Source organism: Orycteropus afer, unplaced genomic scaffold (genome assembly GCF_000298275.1).
Source record: "Orycteropus afer afer isolate SDZICR_OR568_19922 unplaced genomic scaffold, OryAfe1.0 scaffold00610, whole genome shotgun sequence".
Taxonomy (NCBI): domain Eukaryota; kingdom Metazoa; phylum Chordata; class Mammalia; order Tubulidentata; family Orycteropodidae; genus Orycteropus; species Orycteropus afer.
In genome coordinates, this window is record NW_006922197.1 from 821,249 (window position 1) to 843,256 (window position 22,008).

Sequence of the window (22,008 nt, forward strand, 5' to 3'; positions counted from 1 at the left end):
ATGCAAGGACTTCGCAAGAGGGAACATGGAACCCTCCAAAGAGGTGGGTGGTTAGGTTACCTCAGAATTTGTCAACGGGTATTGGTATTTGTTTTCCATCCCATACACAAGTGTATCTTTTTCATCTTGAACAAAAACCCATTGGTAGAATCAACAGAATACTAGCCAAGTGAGAGACTGAGTCAAAGTCATTAAAATGACACAAAGGCACTGTACTATGAGAGAAGCTGTTTTTCTGATTCTTCATTTGTCATGGTCTGGAGAGGAAAACGCCATACTGTAATTAGAATCATTAGAAAAGTTCAAGAAAGGAACTCTTAGAAACATGTGGTCGCAGTGATAGGAAAGCCCACAGACTCATGCAAAACTAAGGCTAGCGAGTGTGAGGTGGTTGGCATTCCTGGGCTTGTTGGAGTGAGGGCAAAGGGCAGTTACAGCATCCCAGGAGATGAGGAATTGAGCCAGGCAGGCGCTCCTTGAAGGGAGCTGTGATCTTGGGTGGAGGCTTGTATCCAGTGCACCGAAACTGCTGTCGGGGACTTGGAATCACCGTGGCAGCCTCCCTCTCCATCTGCTCAGCTGCTGAAGTGCTCCAGTAGCCAACCGCAAGCAGAAGCTGAGGGCCAGCGAGTTTGTGTCACATCACACGATGAGGTTGGAGTTTGAAACACTCATGCAAATCTTGTGCTGGCATTTTACAAGCTCTGCAATATTGTGGATTTGCCTTCACCCCTGTGAGCCTCAAGTCTCATCTGGAATCTTGGGTAAGTAATAACAATGACTAATACAGAGAGGTCTGAGAATAAGTTTGGAACAAAGAGATGGTGACTTGCTACAAGAGTTTGTAAGAGCATCAGGCTTTAGAAGGACTTAATTGTAAACAAGTAAAAACAAAAAGTCACTTAAGGGAGAATATTACTGAGGTTATCAAGTTTATGTTAGTCTGATCATGGTGGAGAATCGTTTGCTTGCCTGACGGTTATATCAGGATCATCACACAACTTCTGACAGCACTGTAAATGTCTAGTATGAGGTTACTCTAAGGAGTTGTAGCAACTTACAGGAAATGTAAGGGCTTTATTTTCAGAGCCAGGGTAGGACAGGTGACCCTACTTTTTGGTTTGGCTCAAGGTGTACAATGTGTTTTGCTTCCACAGAACATAATTAAGTGTGAAAGCCTGCTAAGAATGTCACATACAGTGATCTCATGTGCTTCACTGCTTTGAGATGGATGCCTGCTATCCACAGATAGGGAACTGAAGATAGGAAGTGTACAAACTGCCCCAGGTCACAGTGTGGGAGCCATTTAGCACAACGGCCAGTGTTCCAACTAGAAGGTATAACATTTGTATCACAGACAAGAGCATTGGGGTATTTCCCCCTATGCTGGGTGGTGGTTTTTCCCATGTTGACATGTTGGGTGGTTTTCCCAAACTACCTATAGAAATCATGACAGGAAGGGAAGTCAAGGGCCTTGCTTGACCCCACTATCGGAGCACTTTATGTAGATTTCCAAAGTATAAGAAGCAAAGATAGCAAAGGTAATTTTTTGAGAAAATCTTTTTGCCTTTCCACTCTTCTGATTGGCCGGTCCAATGAGTCTTTGGTACTTGGAGACACTGAGTTCTGAGAGACTGCATGTGCAAATGGAGGGCTGGATCTTAGCTGAAAATAGGTCTCTGACTTTTGTCCTCTGCAGCAATTGGTTGAAAATGCCCTGGACTCCATCAGTAGCTGCCACCTTCCTTGATTGTTGCCTCCACTTCCAATTTACTACCATCCAGTGGAAGCCAAGTATGTGCCCTAACCAGTCCCTGGGTGGTAAAGATGGTTAAATGCTCAGCTGCGAACCAAAAGGTTAGTGGTTCACACCCACCCAGAGGTGCCTCTGAAGGATGGCCTGGTGGTCTGCTTCCTAAAGGTCATGGCCATGAAAACCGTGGAGTGTAGTTCTGCTTTGCATATGTGGGGTTGCCATGCATGAGTCAGCTTGACAGACACTGGAGGTTTTGTTGTTTTTAGCCACACAGGCTGTCCTGGATCTAGTGCCACCTATGGCTCCCCCAGGCCAGCAGCCTCCAGGCGGAGCGTATCTGAAGCCAGCCCTTTTTTCACTATCAACTTTGCAACTCCCCCGCCTTCAAGTCCCTGCCAAACAGGTAACAGCGCTGACTTCCTTGCTAGAACAAGCTCAAACAGCATTTCCTTCTCATTTATGAGCCCTGGTGGCGCAGTGGTTAATCACTTGGCTGCTAATTGGAAGGTCAGCAGTTTGAACCCATTAGCTTCTCCTTGGGAGAAAAGACCTGGCCTAGGAAACCCTGTAGGGAAGTTCTGCTCTGCTCTATAGGGTTGCTGTGAGTCGAAACTGACTCACGGGCACACAACAGCTCTTCTTATTTAGTCTGTGGATTGTACAAGGGTGAAGTTCTTGACCGCTAGCCATAAGGCTGATGGTTCAAACTCCTCCAGACGTGCCTTGGATGAAAATGCTATGGAACAGTTTTACTCTGAACATAGGGTCAGCAGGAGTCAGAATCGACTCCATGCCAACCAACGATTTCTTCATTTATTTCCAAGGGTCTGAGATCAGTATCCCTTTCCAAAAACTAGGAAGAAAGACACTTGGCAGATGCACCTCACTTTACAGTGTTTTGCAGAGAACACATCTTTCACTAATGGAGAGTTTGTGGCAACCCTCCCCGGAGCAAGTCTACTGGCGCCATTTTTCCAACAGCTTGGGCTCACTTCCTGTCGCTGTCAGATTTTGGTAGTGAACTACCAAACTTTTTCATGCTCTTGCACACTTAGTAGACTACAGTATAGTGTGAACATAACCTCTGTGTGCACTGGGGAACCAAAAACTTCATGTGACTCACCTGATAGCAGTATTGGCTTTGTTGAGGCACAAACACCTGTAATAGCTGGAACCACACCTGTAATAGCTCCGAGGTGTGCTTGTCAGGCAGTGAACACCCTATGAATCACAGCAGTCTCAGCTGCAGCCTGTCACGGGGATGGCCTGGGACCAGGCAGTGTCGTGCCAGGAAGTCGCCATGAGTTGGAGCAGGATAGCCAGAAACAAAGGCATTCCAAGTTGGAGCCCTGAGCTTCCCTCCTGGGCTTTCTCCACTCATAGCTTCCGCATCTCTGAGGACGGCACTGTCAGCTGCTGGAGCCAGTTATCCTACCCTGATGTCCGTGCACCCTGCAGGCCTGCAGCCATTAGTGGGCTAAAGATGGCCCGGGAGAAGGCTGTCTCTGTGTACTGATCAAGCCTGGTGGCACTCCCAGCATCCTCCTCCTGACCTTTTCTTTTCAGGATGGGGGAGGGGCCTGCTCCTTTGTCACTCCCTCCAATAAGATTCATGAAGAACCTGCTGATATTTTCTATTTGGAGTGGTAATGAATGTATAAGGAGCCCTGATGCGGCAGACGTTAACAGCTCAGCTGCCAAGCGAAGGTTGGCAGTTCAAACCCACCAGCGCTCCACGAAAGAAACACCTGGCCATCGGCTCCCTAGCAGGTGACAGCCTAGGAAACTCCGTGAGGCAGTTCTACTCTGTCACATGGGGGCCCTATGGGTCGGAATCGACTCCACAGCACACAACAACCGGGAAGGATCCAGGAACGAGATAAAGAGAGCTGGGAAGGGATGAGCCTAGGCCAGAGCCTGTATTCACGCCTTTGCACTTGGTCTTCTTGTTGTTATGTGCCTTGGAGTCCAATTAGCGACCCCTCCTTGGGTTTCTAAGGCAGTGTCACCACGAAAGCAGATTGTACTTGGTCTTACTCCCTGTGAATCCCTCCGCCTCCCGGGCCTCGGTTTCCTGGGTCGCAGAATGAATGGCCCCGCATCCGTCATTCCGTACCCTTGGAAACGAGGGCCTTAGACCTTGTGCGCCTTTTACACTGAAGACTTCTTGCTGAAGAGGCGCTCCTCGGCCGGATGAATGGAGCCGGAAACTACGTTACCCAGAAGGCTTCCGTCGTACGTCGCCGGCCAATGACGGCCAAGGAGAGGGGCGTTTCCGGCGGCCACGTAGGCGGGGCGGGACTTCAGGCTGCCTCAGAGCGTACGCCATTTGCCTGTGGCAATTTGGTCCCCGCGGCCCTGGGGACGCTGAGGGCTAGGTCGGGGCCGCTCCCTGGTCCTCTGGTCGGGACCGAGCCCCTGTGCTCGAGTCGTGAGCCCCGGTGACAGGTGTCCCTCGGCCCCTCCGGGCCTCCTTCACCCCCCCCGGGTGCCAAGGGCGGCGCCCGGGCCTGTGCGCTTTCCCCCGGGGAGACCGAGGCCCCCCCCCGGCCGGGCCGCCCCTGTGCGCGCGCTCCTCACGGGGCCCCACGATGGCTGCGGCGCTGACGGACCTGCCCCAGGTGAGCGGAGGAAAGTCTCGGAAGCCCTCCGAGGGGGAGCGGGCCGGGCTCCGGACGCCCCGGGTTTCTCCGCCCTGGGCGCCTTGCTCCTTCAGCCCCAGCCGCAGGCGGGTGTCGGGATTCCGGCAGTAACTCACCGAGTTGTCGAAGAACGAACGAGGCGTCTCCTGGGGTCCTCGTCTCACTCACCGGGAACAAATCCAGCCCCCACTTGGCCCCGCGGGGCCCTGGTGGCGCAAGGGCTAAGCGCTCGGCCTGGGGCTATCCGAAAGGCCTGGGGCTTGAACCCTCCAGCGGCTCCGCGGGAGAAAGACCTGGCGATCTGCTCCCGTAACCTAGGGAACTCTATGGGAACACTTCTCCGTCACATGGGGTCACTGAGGGTAGGAATGGACTGTCAGCACCCACCCAACCACCACAGAACAGTGTCCGGACCGACCGCTGCTCGATGAGTTGTTGATGAATGAATGAGGCTCCCTCTAGGGGTTCCCATGTACTTAGGAAAAACCCAGCGCCCCTTGGACCTGCAGCGCTGGCCCTGGATCCACCCTGCCGGACCACCTCCAGCCTGGTCTCCTTCCTCCGGTCCCTTGCTCAGTGCTCACCTGTGGGACCATACTAGTCTCTCCCCCATTTCATCCTTCATCCTCGCAGCGACCCCTGCCTGGGACACTGTCCCTAGAGCTCTGGAGAGTTCTCCTGCTCACAGCTCTGGCCTCTGTTCACAGGTCACCCATGTGGAGAGGCTTTTTCTGGCAGTTGAGACTGAAGTAGCTTCTGCCCTGCTTGCCTGCCTCTACCAACTTTGTGACATCTGGAAAAATTACAAAACCCTACGGGGTGGAGGGTTTCCATGATGGGGAGCAAAAAGAAAAATGAAGACTCGTAGGCAAAGAGCTGTGGTTGCTCGCTTTTGAGTCTTTGATGTAGGATGTTGGGCAGTCATGTATCACCTGGTTTAATCCTTAACTCATCAGTGTTATGGCTAGTATTATTACACAAGGGGTGCCCAGGGCTCAGAGAGGTTAAGTTACTTGTCCAAGGTCACACAGCTCTTAAGTACCAGAAACTCAAACCCATTATGTTGACCACCAGAATATGTACTTTTACTCACTCTAACACCCTGGGCTGGTGACACCTAAAGTGAACTTTGCAAGGCAGGTGGTCCTTCTCCCAGCAGGTGACTTTGGGCTTTAGGATGAGGAGTATGTAGACAAAGGTGAAGTCTGTTTGTTATTTCAGGTGCCCCAAGAGAGCCTGTGGTTGCCACGATCACCCCCACTCCACCCTCTACACACACACCTGCTGAGACAGGTACAAGGAAGGTGAGAGTATGTGGTCCTTTGCTGGATGTTATCCCAGCCTCAGCCAGAGGCCTGTGTTCTTTTGGAAGGATAAAGAGGCTGATAGTTCACTGTCAATCTCCCTGAGAATCGTCTAGGCCCAGACAGAGCCAGGGGTGCAGGGAGCTGTCCAGCCACTGCCAGTCCTCAGGCAGGTGCCACCTGAGGGCGCTTATCTGTGAGTTCAGTGATGACAACTCTGCTCCTCTGCCCACATTCACAGACATGGTTTCAGGAATGGCTTAGTGGATTTAACAGGAGAAATTACTGGAAACGCTTTCCAACCTTGTTCCTGTGGATTCACTTTGGTGAAGGAGGAGGCCCTGGAGCAGAGGGACCTGCGTTCAAGCCCTGGCCCAGCTCATAAGATGTGGGACTGTGGGTGGGTTGGTAGAGACTGCAGATTCTGATGTAGAGAGGACAATGGTGTTCACCCTACTGACTCAGAGAGGATTAATCCCAAAGCCTGCCAAGCAGTGAATGTGGTCTGCAACTCATAACTGTTGTGGGTGAAGTGGGAGGTCTTAGTGTATTGATTTGGAAGCCAAGCCTCAGAGAAGTGAAGTGACGTACTGAGGTCACTCAGCAGGTCAGTGCCAGATTCAAGAGTCTGGCTTCATAGCTGGAGACTTGTGGCTTGAACCTGGCATGTTGAGCCCTCAGCACAGGGCAGTTGCACAGCGAGGTGAGGGCCTGTGGGATGCAGCTGCTGGTGTGATTGTTGTCATCCTTGCCCTTACTGTCGGCACTTCACAGTTGATGTGCGATTGCCATTGTCTTCCACCATTCTCTGTTGGTCCCATGTGGAGGCTTCTCTTTCTTGTGTCGATTCTGTCTGAAGCAATGGCCTTCCCCATGCTGAGCCCAGCACCGAGCTAGGCCTTCAGGAGTTGTGACTTCAGTGACCTGGGGCGTGAGTTCCTCTGCATGTTGGTCATTGACACACAGGCTCTACTCCCATCCCACTTTCCAAGGTCAACACCCCTGCTTCTGTTTGGCTCTTCAGGTATCTGTGACCTTTGAGGACGTGGCCGTGACCTTCACCCGGGAGGAGTGGGGACAACTGGACCTGACCCAGAGGAGCCTGTACCAGGAGGTGATGCTGGAGAACTGTGGGCTGCTGGTGTCGCTGGGTAAGGCCGCGCCTCTCATCTGTGTGACCTGCGCCTCCTTCACCTCCTCTTCACTCCGGACTTGGCTCAGCAGGACAGCCTCTGGCGCCCACACTCCCTTCTCCCTTCAGCTTGAGGCATTTTCTGGACTGGTCTCTCCCTGTCTGGTCTCTCGCTGTCTCTTAGGCTCACCTCCAGAAGCTAAGGATATGTTGGAGGAAATTGGTGTCTCGCAGAACCCAGAGGGAGGCGCTACAGCTGGACCCCAGGAGGGATGCTGTCAGGGCTTCTGAGAAACCCCATCATCCCCTGTCCTGGCTTCTGTCTGTGGGTCTGCTCCCGTCACTGTGTTTGCGCAGTGGCATTTTCTGCCTCTGCGAGTTTGCAGTACCAAGTAGCCCCTCTGGTTCTTGCTCTCTGGGGCCCCCAGGTTCCTCGTCACTACATCTGTGCACGTTTGCGTCACTTCTCTCTCTGTGTGCAGCTGGCTTCTGTGGGGCATCCTTGACATGGGAAAAGGCCACCAAGTTCCTCATCTCTCATCCCAGTGCCTAGCGGAGGCTGGCCTCGATCCTCCTCTTGGCCCAGCTCAGCTGGGTTCAGTGTTCCCGTGGCCCAGTTAGCAGGGCTCTGGGTGGCGGATGTTCTGCGGGACAGGGCTGAGCAGGCAGGGCGTCTGCATTCCCCAGGGCCTGAGGATCGCCGATGGCTTCCTGAAGCCTGGGCCCCGATCCTGCACGGCTGCAAGGGATGAGTTCACAGCAGTGCTTCACAGCAGTCCAGCTTTGTCTCCAGCGGGCATTTGACAATGTCTGGATCATTTTTTTTTCTTTTAAATTATTCAATTGGGTTTTTGGTGAAGGTTTACACAGCAGGTGAGGCTCCCATTCAACAGTTTCTACACAGGTTGTTGCGTGACATCGGGCCTGTTGTTCACAACGCGCGAACGTGGTTATTTCTGTTCTGGTTATTCTGTTTCCATTCTGGATGGGTGTTTGATCTTTCCACCTGGGGGTGGGGAATGCTAGTGGCATCGCGTGAGAGCCCACCAGCCACTTGGAAGAAAGATGAGCAGTCTGCTTCCATAGGGATTGTAGCCTTGGAAACCCTGTGGGGCAGTGCCATTCTTGCCTATAGGGACATTATGAGTTGGAGTCCATTTCACAGCAGTGGGTTTGGTCTTTATTAGGATTGAAACTTCTGTGACAGTGTGGCAAATTGATGAAACACTTGGACTTGAGAGCTGCATTTCAAAGAAGCCTTCACAGGAAGTGACAGTTGACCTAAGACCCAAAGAGTTAGACTCAGCATGTGGATGCGGTGGGGGCGAGAAAAGTGCTCTTGGTAGAGGGACCAATGTGTGCCCTGAGGTAATGAGCACAACTCCTGACGGAACTAAAGGAGGTTCCACTTTTCCATGGACTCATTACTGAGCTCGGTGCCAGGCTGACAGCAGACACCTGTGAGCACTTGCTTAGTGTCAGCTGGTTAACTGTGGTCCAGGCTGTGCCAGGCAAGGCTTCTCTGGGTCCGGTGCCTCGGCCATTGACTGATATACAGTCTTCAAGTCCTTTACCCTCCCCCCCCACACATCTGTCAGAATGTTTTGGGCTGTGTCTAACAGAAGACAGCTCAATGGGATTCACCCTGAAGGTGGGGCTTCGAGCTGGTCAAAACCATTCAGTAATTGCTGTCTTAAACAAGAGCACATATGCGTCGTATGGTGACCAAATCTGTTGCCAGTGGTATTTTGACCCGAGTACCAAACAGAGCAGCTGTGCCCTGCCCAAAGATGGCGGCCAGCCACCCTGCTTTGAGTGCGTGTTGCTCTCCGGAGTGCTGCCAGTAATCCAGTCTCCTGCATCAGGCTCCTGAAACTTTGAGGAGGAAGGATTTGAGAGAGCAGCAGACATTCCAAGCTGCCATCTTTGAGCAGGGCACAGCTGTTTGCTTTCTATTGGTGGCATAGTGCCTAAGACATTTGACTGCTAACCAGAAGTCTGGTGGTTCAAACCCACCAGCCACTCCTCAGAAGGAAGGTTGGGTAATCTACTTCCATAGCGATACTGCCTCGGAAACCCAAGGAGGGGTTGCTCTGAGTTGGATTCGACTCGATGGCAGTGAGTTTGGTTTTGGTTTTGGTTGGGTTCAGATACCATGGGCAAGAGATTTGGTTGCTATGCAACACATACTTGGCCCTTAATGACCATGATAATCACTGAACTGTTTTGAACTAGTTTAAAGTCCTGCCTGAAGGAACTGTATCATCTCACCTGATGAGAATTATAGGGGTGGGGCTGGCTCTGGGCTGGTGGATGGCAGCCCAGTTCTGGTTCCTTGATTCTGCTCATTGGTCCAGGTCCTCAAGCAGGTTCTCTGGCAGGAGTCTCAGGATACATTGGGTCGATAGTAGTGGCAGGTTCCCCCATTCAGCCTTCCTGGAGTGAAGGTCTGCGCTTCACAGAGTGGCCAGTTAGGTCATCTGTCTACCTCAGACGATGGTGACCAGGACACAGTTGGTAAACTGAGGATACCTGTGCTTGTCACTCCTCCCTGGGAATCAAACCCCCCAGGAGCTGTGACATCCACTGAGTGCAGGTGTGTCCCTCAGAGATGTGGTGTCAGTGGATCTGTGAATGGAAACCAGACAGCCCCAGGGGCTCTAATGCACAAGCAGATGAAGGCTCCCAGACTGGGATGAATGGACAACAACTTCTGGAAGAAGGGGCCATCCCTTGGGTGCCATGAGTCTGTCTGAACAGAGCTGGACTCTGCCGGCCGGAAGTCAGAGGGGCAGGTGCTGCCTGAACAGCCAGCAGGACTGTCCACAGTCTTCGGGGCCCAGGGACGGTGTTTGCGCCCTGGCTTGGTTCCAGGCTGTCAGCATTGTTTGCTTGGATGGAAGCGGTCTCGTTCTGAGGTCTCGTTCCCACCATGATGTCCCAGGCTCCACTGAGGTGTCATCACTTCTCACAAAATCCTTGTGTCCTCTTCCTTCTCCATGAACAGGGTGTCCTGTGCCTAAGCCAGAGCTGATCTATGAGCTGGAGCTCAGGCAGGAGCTGTGGGCCATGAAGAAAGACCTGTCCCAGAGCACCTGTCCAGGTGGGTGACCGGGAGCAGCCAGTTGAGGCCCTGCAGCCTGCAGATGGTGAGACCTGGACCCCTTCAGGAAACTTCCTGTCATTTCCTTTTGGGGACATAGGTGCCCTGGAGCCTTTCCACCTGGGTTTCCTTTCTTCCCAGTGCTTCGCTGCCCCTGGGAGGAGAGGCGTACAGGGGTACCTTCTTTGATTGCACTCACTTGGTTGCGCTTCTCAGATATCGTGGTTTCTTATACAGTGAAGGTTGGTGGCAGCCCTGCCTCGAGCAAGTCTTGTCAGCACCAGCTCTCCAAAAGCGTGTGCTCCTTTCCTTTGTCTGTGACCATTTTCGTAATTCTCACAACATTTCAGGCTTTTTCATCATGCTTTTGCACACTCAGTAGACCACAATATAGCATCAACATCACTTTTATATGCACTGGGAAACCAGACAATACACGTGACTCACCTTACTGCAGTATTCGCTTCATTGCAGTTGTCTGGAACCGACCTGCAGCATCTCTGAGATGTGCCTGTGTAAGCTAAGAGTAGGCTATGGGCTCTTGGCTACTCAGGCTCAAAAAATAGTAAGCTTTGCCACTCGCCAGCCTTGCAACCCAAGCTGGCTGCTGTAACAGATAAACTCAAATCAGGGCTCAGCACATGGTAATAGTTTTTCTCACTCATATGAGATCCACGGGATCAGAGCTCTGGAGCACACAGTAGGTGTTGAGGCCCCAGGAGTCCCCTCTCATCACCATCCGACAGCTGGCAGAGGACAGAGGCGAGAGAGGTCACAGCTACCTCTGCAACATCCCAGATCCGTTCAGTCTGCTCGTAGGAACCAGGCTGGTTACAGTGGGTACACGTGGACAAGTGGTTAAGCTGTGTGCTGAACACAGTCAACTGCCGACCCTGTGGTCTTGAAAAGTGGTAGTGGTGATGGTTTCCGCATGATCAGGTGCTTTGATGGTGTAATTAGATAAGCGCCAGACACACAGCAAGTGGCTTTGCAGAAGTCAGCTGTGAGCAGTACTCAGGTCCTGATAGTAGCTGCCATCAGTAATGACAACAGTCCGCTTCCTCCTGCATGCTGAAGACAAGAGCTTGCCTTGGCACCTGATTGCTTTCTCCAGCTGTACTTTGCATCTTGTCTTCTCCCACATTCATCCACCTGTGCTTCGCACTGTCACCCAGATGCTCAGGGTGTCTCTTGTCCCATGTCTTCTGCCTCTACTGTTTGGTGAAACCTCACGGAGCCACTTGGCCTTCTCAGCCCCCATCTGGCCTGCTGAGGTTATGGGAGCTGGCCTGCATGTTGGTTAGTGCCCTCTCCCCTCTGTTGGTCCCTTGGTGCTGCTCAGCCAGTCAGTGAGTCTCAGTCTAGCCCCTCCTCCATCCCACATCTCTACATCTCTCTGTGACTGTCTCAAAGGCACCTCTGACCTGCCTTGTGACCCCAGCGAGGTCTTACCTCTCTGCCTGCCTAGCAAGGAACCATGATGTTGCCCGCTCCTCCCACCTCCTGAGTTTCAGTGATAGGTCCTGCTAGCTCAGCAGGTCAGAGGACTGTTTACTGGTTCAGTCCTCAACACCTCCACCTCCTCCAGCCACCCCCCGGTCCTACCGTTACACATGACACACACCTCCTGAGTCTGTCACCTCCATCAGCTCTGGCCCACACTTGCCCAAGCTCTCATCAGCTGTCCTGGATGCTGCTCATAGACTCCTACCTGGTCCCCCCACATCTGCTCTAAGCCTCTGGTCAGGCTGCCGTGTCCCGCACCGGCCCCCCGGGGTGATCGGCCTCCCCAGCCAGTGACGCGTCAGCATGTTTTCATGTTAAAGTCAGGTCCGCCTCCTCATGGCACTCTACCCTTTCTGAGTTCTCTGTAGCAGGCATGCCACGAGATGGTGGCTTTGACAAACAGAAGTTTCTTGTCTCAGTTTAAGAGGCTGGATGTCCGAATTCAGGGCACAGATCTAGGGGAGGGCTCTCGCCGCTGGAGGAAGGTGCTTGTCTCAGCTGCCATTTCTGCTTCTTGGTGATCTTCATGTGCTGTGGCCTCTGTCTGTCCATCTCACCTTCCTCTTTTCATATTTCAGAGGAGAGTGACTCAAGACACACCCTCACTAATACGGTCTCATCTGTATAACAGAGAAAAACCAGTCCCTGATGAGGTTGTAGCTACAGGTAGACCAAACCCCTGCTGTGGAGTCGATTTGACTCACAGTGACCTGTAAGAGAGTAGAACCACTCAGTAGGGTTTGCGAGGTTGTCGTCTTCAGGAAAATAGACAAACACATCTTTCTCCCCTGGAGGAGCTGATGGGTTCAAATTGCTGACCTTTAGGTGAGCAGCCAAGCACTTAATTCATTGTGCCACCTGGGCTCCAGCCACAAGTACAGGGCTTAGGATTTACAGCACACATTTGTGGGGAATACAGTTGTGTCCATAAGGACCCTGAGCCATTTCACACTGATCTGAATCTCATGTTTATAGCTTCCTTTTGTGGGTGTTTTCCTTTATTTTCTTAACTTTTTATTGTAATTTAAGTGAAAGTTTACAGAACAAATTAGTTTGTCATACACTAATTCACGCACATTTTGTTTTGTGACATTGATTGCAATCCCCACAATGTAACTGCATTCCTGCTTCCTCCCTGTTTCGCATTTCCATCTGTCCTTCTTTCCTGTCCCTTCCTGCCTCTGAGCTCTGTGCCTGGGCACATGCTGCCCTTTTGATCTCGTGTGCTTGATTGTTCTAAGGAGTTCATACCACCCTCGTGTTACTGTTCATCTTATAGACCTGTCTGCTTGGCTGAAAGTTGAGCCACGGGGGCTGAGTTCAGTTCCAGGCTTGAAGGATGACTAAGGGCCATAATCTTGGTGGTATCCTAGAGGAGGTCTTAACCTACCCTGCCAGTTCCGGCACCAGAGTGTACATGACGTCTTTGCAGGGAGTTTCCTTCTTTCCTTCTTCATGCCTAGTCAGTCATTTCTGCAGCTCCACCCTGTACTCGGCATGAGAACATGTTTCTGTTCATTCCTCTTAGAGAGAATAAAGAAGTGAAAACCCACATGGCTGTGTACTGGCCTCAGCCTGGCCTTGACGACTTCCTTGAACACCTGAGCTTCTTGGAGGAGCGTTCTTGTTCTTGAAAGAGATGCCTCTCCTGGGGTTCCATGTATGCCCTCGACTCTGGTGGCCTTTCAGTTTCTGATTGCGGTGTACCTTGTATGCAGTGATGTGTGCGGTCGGAAGAGGTCTGCTTGATGGATGTTTTCATATGTGGAGCCAAAGGCGACGTAGAAGACGCTTCACTGCTCAGCAGGATCCTTGTGCCCCCTTGCAGTCGGGATCCCCTCTACAGAGAGAATTGTATTTACATGTTCAACAGCACATTCTTTTAGACTCTGCATGGATATAAATTGAACTCTATTATAGGCTTTCTAGGAACTCTAGTGGCATAGTGCCTAAGGCATTAGACTGCTAACCAGAAGGCTAGTGGTTCAAATCCACAAGCCACTCCTCGGAATGAAGACTGGGCAATCTACTTCTGTAGTGATACTGCCTCAGAAACCCAAGGAGGGTTTCCAACTCCACGGCAGTGAGTTTTGTTTTTTTTTTTTGGTGTAGGATTTCTGAAGGTACTCTGATGGCTCAGTGCCTAAGGCATTTGACTGCTAAGCAGAAGGTTGTCTGTTCAAACCTACTGGCCACTCCACAGAGGGACGATGGGGCAATCTTTTTCTGTAAAGATTTAGCATCTCAGAAACCCAGTGGGTGTTACTATGAGTTGGAATCAGCTCAATGGCAGTGAGTTTGGTTTTTAGTTCATAAGCTTTTTGAAGAAGCCATGGTGGAGGAGTACGGGTAAAGCACTTGCCTGCTAATCAGAATGTCAGCAGTTCAAATGCACTGGCCATTGCCCTCTACAGGAGAAAGATGAGGCAGTCTGCTGCCATAAAGATTGACACCCTGAGAAGCCCTAGTAGGCAGTTCTTCCCTGTCCTATAGGGTCACTATTCGGAAGGAAGGTTGGGCAATATACTTCCGTAGTGATACCGCCTCAGAAACCCAAGGAGGGGTCGCTATGAGTCGGGTCCAACTCAACGGCACGTAACAACAACATAGGGTTACTATGAGTTGGAATCGAATCCACGGCAGTGGTTTTTGTTTTTGTTCTTTTTTAGTACGCTTTCTGGAAGGATCCCTGGTGGTGCAGTGGTTAAGTGTTCAGCTGCAATCTGAAAGGTCAGTGGTTCAAACCCACCAGCTGCTCCATAAGGGAAAAGCCGGGTGATTTACTCCCCTAAAGATTCTAACCTGGATAACCCTGTGGGGCAGTTCTGCCTTGTGCTGTAGAGTCATCAGTCAGATTCAAGACAATGCCAGTGGGTTTTCATGTGCTTTCTGTCATGCCTGTGCCCCTTGATCATCACTGTGTCTGTGGGAATGTTGTCCGTCCGTGTGGCTGCACTTGGTTGCATTTGGTTCATCTTTGGACTGGGTGATACAGGCATACCTCATTTTACTGCACTTTGCAGATCCTGCGTTTTTATAAAGTGAAGGTTTGTGGCAACCCTGCATCAAGCAAACCTGTCGACATCACTTTTCCAGGAGCACGTGTTCACTTTGTGTTGCAGTGTCACATTTTGGTCATTCTCATAGTACCATATCATAACGTTCCACATTAAGTAGACAACAGTAGAGTATCACATGCTCTTGGAAACCAGAACTTCGTGTGACTTGTGTTGCTGAGCTACTCACTATTCTGTGGTGGTCTGGAACGGCACCCACGATGTCAGAGGTCAGCTGATACCTCTCATGTGAAAACCTGCCGCTCGTTCTGTGTTTCCCCTGATGGACGTTATTGCCGTTTCAGTTTGGGGCACTGTTGCTCCTTCATTGGTGTCCTGCTGTCCTGTCATGTTCCCTGGCACGGCTCTCTCGCAGTGCAGTTTTCCACTCCCTGGAGATCGAATTGGGCACATTCATTCTTTTTCACGCGTGCTGCTGTGAACATCCATGTGCATGGGTCGGTCCAAGTGCACGTGTGCACAGTGTCTTTTGGTAACTGTTTTGGTGAAGCTGCTGCAGCAGTAAACGGAAATGCCACAAGTGGTTGGCTTCACTGAGCAGAAATGACTTTGTCACGGTCTAAGGGGATAGGACAGGGTGCAGTTCGAGAGGAAGGCTCTCTGGTAGCTCTCAGGGAGATCTTTGTCTCCTTCTGCTTCTGGTCCCCGATTTCCTGGTGATTTTCACGTGGGCTCTGTCTTCCCTGTTTGTCCTTCTTGTTTGTGTGCCTAGGCCGCTCGTTGTGTGTCTCAGGAATGATTGGTTTAAGACACACCTACACCAAGGGGAAGGGCCCCGTTCACACAACAGAGAAAACTCCATTTCCAGATGAGATGGCGTCCATGGGTATCAGGTTAGGATTCACAGCACATATTTTTGGGAACACAATTCAATCCATAACAATAATGTTTCTAAACCAAAACAAAAACCAAACGCACTGCCATTGAGTCAGACCCAACTCATAGCGACCCCTCCTTGGGTTTTTGAAGCAGTATCACTACGGAAGTAGATTGCCCATTCTTCCTTCTGAGGAGTGGCTGGTGGGTTTGAACCGCCAGCCTTCTGGTTAGCAGTCAAATGCTTTAGGTACTATGCCACCAGAGCTCCCATAACGTTTCTAGGAGTGAAGTTACTGCATTATAGGCTTTCTGAGTGTTCAGTTTCACAGGATAATTCCCATTGCTTTCTAAAGGCATTATACCAATTTAACTTCACAAGGAAAATTCAAGGGGTTCCATTGCTCCATGTCCCATCCTATACGTGGTTGTTGTGTTGTTGTTATGTGCCGCCGAGTCGGACCCAACTCATAGCGACCCCTCCTTGGGTTGCCAAGGCGGTATCACTATGGAAGTAGATTTCCCAGCCTTCCTTCCGAGGAATGACTGGTGGGTTTGAACTGCCAGCCTTCTGGTTAGCAGTCAGGTGCCTTAGGCACTATGCCACCAGAGCTCCTCTATACATGGTACTTACTCCTTAATGTTTGCCAGTCAGACCAGTAGACAAAGCCATCTTATGTGGTCTTGATTTGTATTTCTGTCATTGTTAGGCCAGCCACTTCATCATGTTCTGTGGCCATCTCTATCTTCTGTGAAATGAATGATGTGTGATATTTTCTCTTCAGTTGTTTGCCCTTCTCCTTGTTATTTGCAGTGATTATCTGTACATTCCTGATAGTAATTTTCTATCCATTACATCCTGAGCAAATATATTCTCCTAGGTTTGAACCTTACTTTTCCACTCTCTTTCTCTCTCTCTTTTTTTTTTTTTAAATTGTGATTTGGGTGAAAATTTACAGAGCAAATTCACTTTCCATACAGCAGTTCATATACACTTTGTCTCATGACATTGACCACAATTTACCACAATGCAACAGCTCCCTTTCCACTTCCTCCTGATAATTACCTCTTCCCTGTGTCCATCCCTCCATGCCCTCCTGCCCCCCAAGCTGTCTCATGGTACATAAGCAGCCCTTCTTTCTCCCATGATTGTTCTCTCCACGGAGTGTATCTACCTCAGCTAAATGTTCAATTCATATGCCTGACTTTTGTTTGGCTGGAAGCCGCAGGTGTGGGTTCAATTCCAGACCTGAAGGGCAGCTAGGGGCCATAGTCTCAGTGGTTCCACCAGGCTCTATTGGACCAGCAAACCTGGTCCCCCCACCCCACCCCACCCCACCCTTTTTTTTTTCTCCAAATGCTTGAGTTTTGTTTCCATGCATGTTTTCTTCATTCTTCTTTGCTCTGGATGAGGAGAGACCCATTGTTGCATCTAGATGGCAGCTTGCAAGCTTTTAAGATCCCAGTCGCTACTCGCCAAAGTAGGAGGTAGAACAATGCTTTGTGTAGTTTGTTATCCCAATTGAACTTGATGTCTGCTGCAACTGTGGTCCCAAGCCCACAAGTTCAACTACTCAGTACCTCTGGGTAGCTGGCTGTGACCAAGCAGTGATTACAACCTTGCCCCTTGTCAGCTCTGCTCTACACCTGGGAGTTCTGATCATTCATACAAACTTATAGGACTATTGTCTGCCAACCCTATACATATTCTTGGATACACTCCCCACTTCACAGACATATTTAATAGTTCAGCCTGTCCACCCATCTATCCACCCGTATACCCATGTTTGCCTTCACTGACTTCCACTCTCTTTAAAGTATATTTTGAATAAATTTTTTTTTTTTTTTTTGTAGTGTAGTCTGATTTATAAAACCTTTTATGATGAATGGTCTTACTACTAAGTAATCTTGATTTACCCCAGCATCAAAAACATACTCTCATTTATCTTATACTAAAAGTACTACAATGTGGTGTTTGACATTTCTGTCTTTACTGATCTGGGTTGGTTTGGGGTATGGTATGCAACAGGAATGTGGTTTTAAGTATTTCCCATGTGAGTAACCAGAGTTTCCAAAAGTGTCTCTCCTCTCAACGCCTGAGCTGCTCTGCTGTGTGACAGGGTTCTGTGTACGTGGGAGCCTATTACTTGGCTTGTTCTTTCTCATTGCAACTTTGTCTTAGCTCTTTGTCTGTTCCACCTTGCTGTGACAATGTTTTATTTCAGAAGAATGCTGTTCACTCATAGGGTTAGGTCTTCCTCCTTATTTTCCTTCAGGGATATCATTGGTCCTTTGCTTTTTCATAGGAATTCTGGAACCAGCTTGTTCAGTTCCATGATAAGCCCAGTTGGAATTTTAAATGAAGTTGTGTTGAATTCATGCATTGATTTGGCTGGAATTGGCAGCTTTATGTTGTTAACTTCCCTATTTATATAGATCTTCTTTTATGTCTTCAAATAAAGTGTTACCGTCTTACTCATTTAGATGCTAGTTTTGCTATCTTTTCACCTGGCTGTTCCTCAGGCATATTGTTGTTATTTTAGGTGCTGTCGAGTCAGCTCCAACTCACAGCCACCCTGCTCGCAACAGAATGAAACACTGCCCGGTCCTGTGCCAGCCTTATAATCCTCGATATACTTGAGTGCATCATTGCAGCCACTGTGTCGATGCATCTTATTGAGGGCCTTCCCCTTTTTCACTGACTCTCTCTCTACTTTACCTAAGCATGATATCCTTCTCCAAGGAATGGTCCCTTTTTACAACCTGACCAAAGTAGGTGAGATTAAGTCTGGTCATTCTCGCTTCCAAGGAGCATTCCAGCTGCATTTCCTCCAGGACAGATCTGTCCATTCTTCTCACGTAGCAAGTCATTAGGTCCGCTCAGCACTTGTTCCTGTTGATAAGCTCTGTCCTGGGAGTGGCAGTGCTCATGCCCACCATCATGCAGGTCAGGAAGTTGGGCGTCAGCCTCCCCGTCCCTGCCAGCTCCACTTTCTCGGCAGCACCATCCTTTCCCGGGTTCTCGGATGTGTCAGTTCCTGCATCTCTATTAGGACTCACCATGTGGGGTCCCTTCTCTGGGAACCCCCGTCCATCTCTTCCTGTCTCCTAGCTAGGCTGCATTAGGTATGCCTTTGTAGTGTTCTTACAGTACCATAAGATGTCCTTACCACATACAGGGTCAGTATTACTCTGTCCACCCATGCCATGTATGGAAGTAAGAAGGTATCTCTACTCCAAAACCCCTGTCCCTTGTCCCAGACTCACCCTCTGACCTCCCTTTCAAAATATCCAGGGACCAGGAAGGAAATAATTGGCAAACCTGGGTTTCAGAGATGTCTAAACCCAGCAGGCACAGAGGCACAATTTTTGTTTTTATTTTCTCATTGTATGGTGGTTTGGTTTGTCCCATCTTGGCATTCCTAAGAGGCCCTTTTGTATGTTTGATGTCTTTCAGGGGACAGTGCAAGCCTGGAAGCCACAGAGCCAACCTCTCCTGAGATCATCTTTTCTGAGGGAGCATCAGCCCAGGGACAGCTGACACACAGAACCTCCAGGGACTCCCAGCTGGGTCAAGACAGGGATCAGGAGTGGCCACTGGAAATGCAGCACCAGCACATGAAACCAGGAGTAGACCCCCAAAAGGAGCATCTCCCTAGGAAAGTGAGCACTGACCATGATGATCTGGGGACAGATGATGGTACCTGTTCAGGAGTTGTACAGGAGCCAGTCTCTGCAGGAGATGCTCTCCATGATAGTGACTCACATGGACCAGCTAAAGATGCCACAACTCACGAAGAAAGAAATTCCTATACATGCAAGGAATGTGGGAAAGTGTTTAACAAAAAACGTCTCCTTGCTCAGCACGAGCGGATTCACTCTGGAGTGAAGCCCTATGAGTGCACAGAGTGTGGGAAATTCTTTAGAAAGAGCACATATCTCCTTCAACACCACATGGTCCACACTGGGGAGAAGCCTTACGAGTGCAGAGAGTGTGGGAAGGCCTTCAACCGCAGGTCCCACCTTACACAGCACCAGCGGATCCACAGTGGAGAGAAGCCCTATAAGTGCAGTGAGTGTGGGAAGGCCTTCACTCACCGCTCCACATTTGTCCTGCACAAAAGGAGCCACACAGGAGAAAAACCGTTTGTCTGCAAAGAGTGTGGAAAAGCCTTTCGTGATCGGCCGGGCTTCATCCGACACTACCTCATTCACAGCGGAGAGAATCCCTACGAGTGCTTTGAGTGTGGGAAGGTCTTCAAACACAGGTCCTACCTCATGTGGCACCAGCAGACCCATACTGGGGAGAAGCCCTATGAGTGCAGCGAGTGTGGGAAGGCCTTCTGTGAGAGTGCAGCCCTCATTCACCACTACATCATCCACACTGGGGAGAAGCCCTTTGAGTGCACAGAGTGCGGAAAAGCCTTCAACCACAGGTCCTACCTCAAGAGACACCAGCGGATCCACACTGGGGAGAAGCCCTATGTGTGCAGCGAGTGTGGGAAGGCTTTTACCCACTGCTCTACTTATATCTTGCATAAGAGGGCCCACACTGGGGAAAAACCATTTGAGTGCAAAGAGTGTGGGAAAGCCTTCAGCAGTCGGGCGGACCTCATTCGCCACTACACTATCCACACTGGGGAGAAGCCCCATGAGTGCATCGAGTGTGGGAAGGCCTTCAGCCGCAGGTCTGGCCTCACGCGACACCAGCGGATTCACAGTGGAGAGAAGCCCTATGAATGCATCGAATGTGGCAAGACTTTTTGCTGGAGCACAAATCTCATTAGACACTCGATCATCCACACTCGAGAGAAGCCGTATGAGTGCAGTGAATGTGGGAAGGCCTTCTGTCGTAGCTCATCCCTCACTCAGCACCAAAGGACTCACACTGGGAGAAGCCCCATCAGTGTGACAGATGTGGAGAGACCTTTTGACAGTGGACAGGCCTCCGTCAACATCCAGGAACTCCTGTTGGGGAAGGACTTTTTGAATGTAACTACTGAGGAAAATCTTTGGCCAGAGGAACCTTCTTACTCAGCATCTGATCGTTCATACCAAAGGGAACGCTCACAGGTGTCATCCCTGTGAGGAAGTGTTCTGTGGTGATCTTAGCTAGTCATCTAAAGAGTCATAGTAGAAACTGTCCTGCCTAGACACTAGGAATTCCCTGGGAATTCATCCAGGAGAGACCCAGTGGTCATTATGCACTTAGGACAGCCTTCAGCCACATTTCTCTCTTAGTTTACACTGCAGAGTTATCTCAGGAATATTTTTTAAAAGAAGAAGGAGACCAAGAAGAGAATATAGAAAAAAAATGGAAACAGCAGCTTTCAGATTCTCTGCCAAGCGTATGACAATTTGTCATTACATCCTTACTTTATCTGGGGAGAGGGGAGTGTTGTTTCTTGTAAATACATTCACTGCTGTCTAGCGTCAGGAGAGTTTAGTCAGTTGAGGGCAGGGCTGAAAACTTTTTGAACGTCTTCTTTGTTCTACAGTATTGTCTCTATTCATCAGGAGCCTAAGTCTATAAGAAATATGCAGGCTTGATCATGAATACATTTATATTTAAGGAGATAAGGACACATGTACGAATGGGCACGTTTTCTTGCACAGTTAGGACTGTTGTGAGTTTTAAAAAACACTTTATTCATGTGGTTTGCAACACCTAAAACATTTTTTCTCGATCCTGATCTACTTTTTCAATTTTGTAGCTGGAGCTATATGGCAAATCTTGCAGCTGGGTAAAGTAATACCTCTCTTTTTATTCTTATTATTTAAAATTTGTTTAATATTCTTAGTTCCACAAATTTTCACCCCTTTGTTTTAGGTCCACCCCACAAATTTACGTAAGTTTTAATTACATTTTTATTCAGTTCTATATATTTCTTGATTCTTTTTGAGACTTCTAGAGTGTATAGTATTTCCTGTGGGTTTTTGTTGTTGTTGTTGTTGTTACTGATTTCTAGTTTTGTTTCATGTTTGGTCTGAATACATGCTCTATGTGATTTCAAAACATTTAAATTTGGTGAAGTTTGTTTTATGAGCCAGGAAATGGTCTCTCTTGGTAAATGTCCCAAGGTCGCATGATAAAAACATATATTCTGCTCTTGTTGGGTTGAATTTTCTATAAATGTCAGTGAGATCCTGTTGGTTGATGCTATCACTCAGATTTTCTGTACGCTTACTGATTTTTTTTTGTCTAGTATTTCTTTCCATTTCTGAGAGTGGTGCTGAATACCCCACTATAGTTGTGGAATTGACTGTTTCTCCTTTAAGTTCTGTCAAGTTTTACTTCATGAACTTCAGAGCTCTTTTTGGTGCATACTTATTTAGGATAGCCATGTATCATTATGTAATGTCCTTCTTTGTGCCTGTTAATTTTCTTGACTTTAAAGTATAATTTATATGATATTAATATAGCCACTCTTGTATTTTATGATTGTTTCCATGCTTCATATTTTTCCATCGTTTTATTTTAAACCTTCCCTGTATCATTATATTTGAATTATTTTCTTGTGAACAGCTTGAAGTTGGATCATGCTTTTATATCCATTCTCCTGATTTCTGCCTTTTAATTGATATATTTAAACCATTTACATTTAAAGTAATTGTTGATATATTATGGTTTAAGTCTACCATTTTGTGATATTTTCTCATGTCCTCTTTTAT

The 22,008-nt window shown here is 49.2% G+C and overlaps 1 protein-coding gene across 1 annotated transcript in view; it reads left to right on the forward strand.

The window, feature by feature from the left end:
* The window catches only part of LOC103210421, a 606,668-nt gene that overhangs the window by 451,044 nt on the left and 133,616 nt on the right, over window positions 1-22,008 (forward strand). The window contains 2 exon segments of the mRNA XM_042783036.1: window positions 1,335-1,337; window positions 19,201-20,244. Coding sequence (XP_042638970.1) covers window positions 1,335-1,337; window positions 19,201-20,244 — 1,047 coding nt within the window.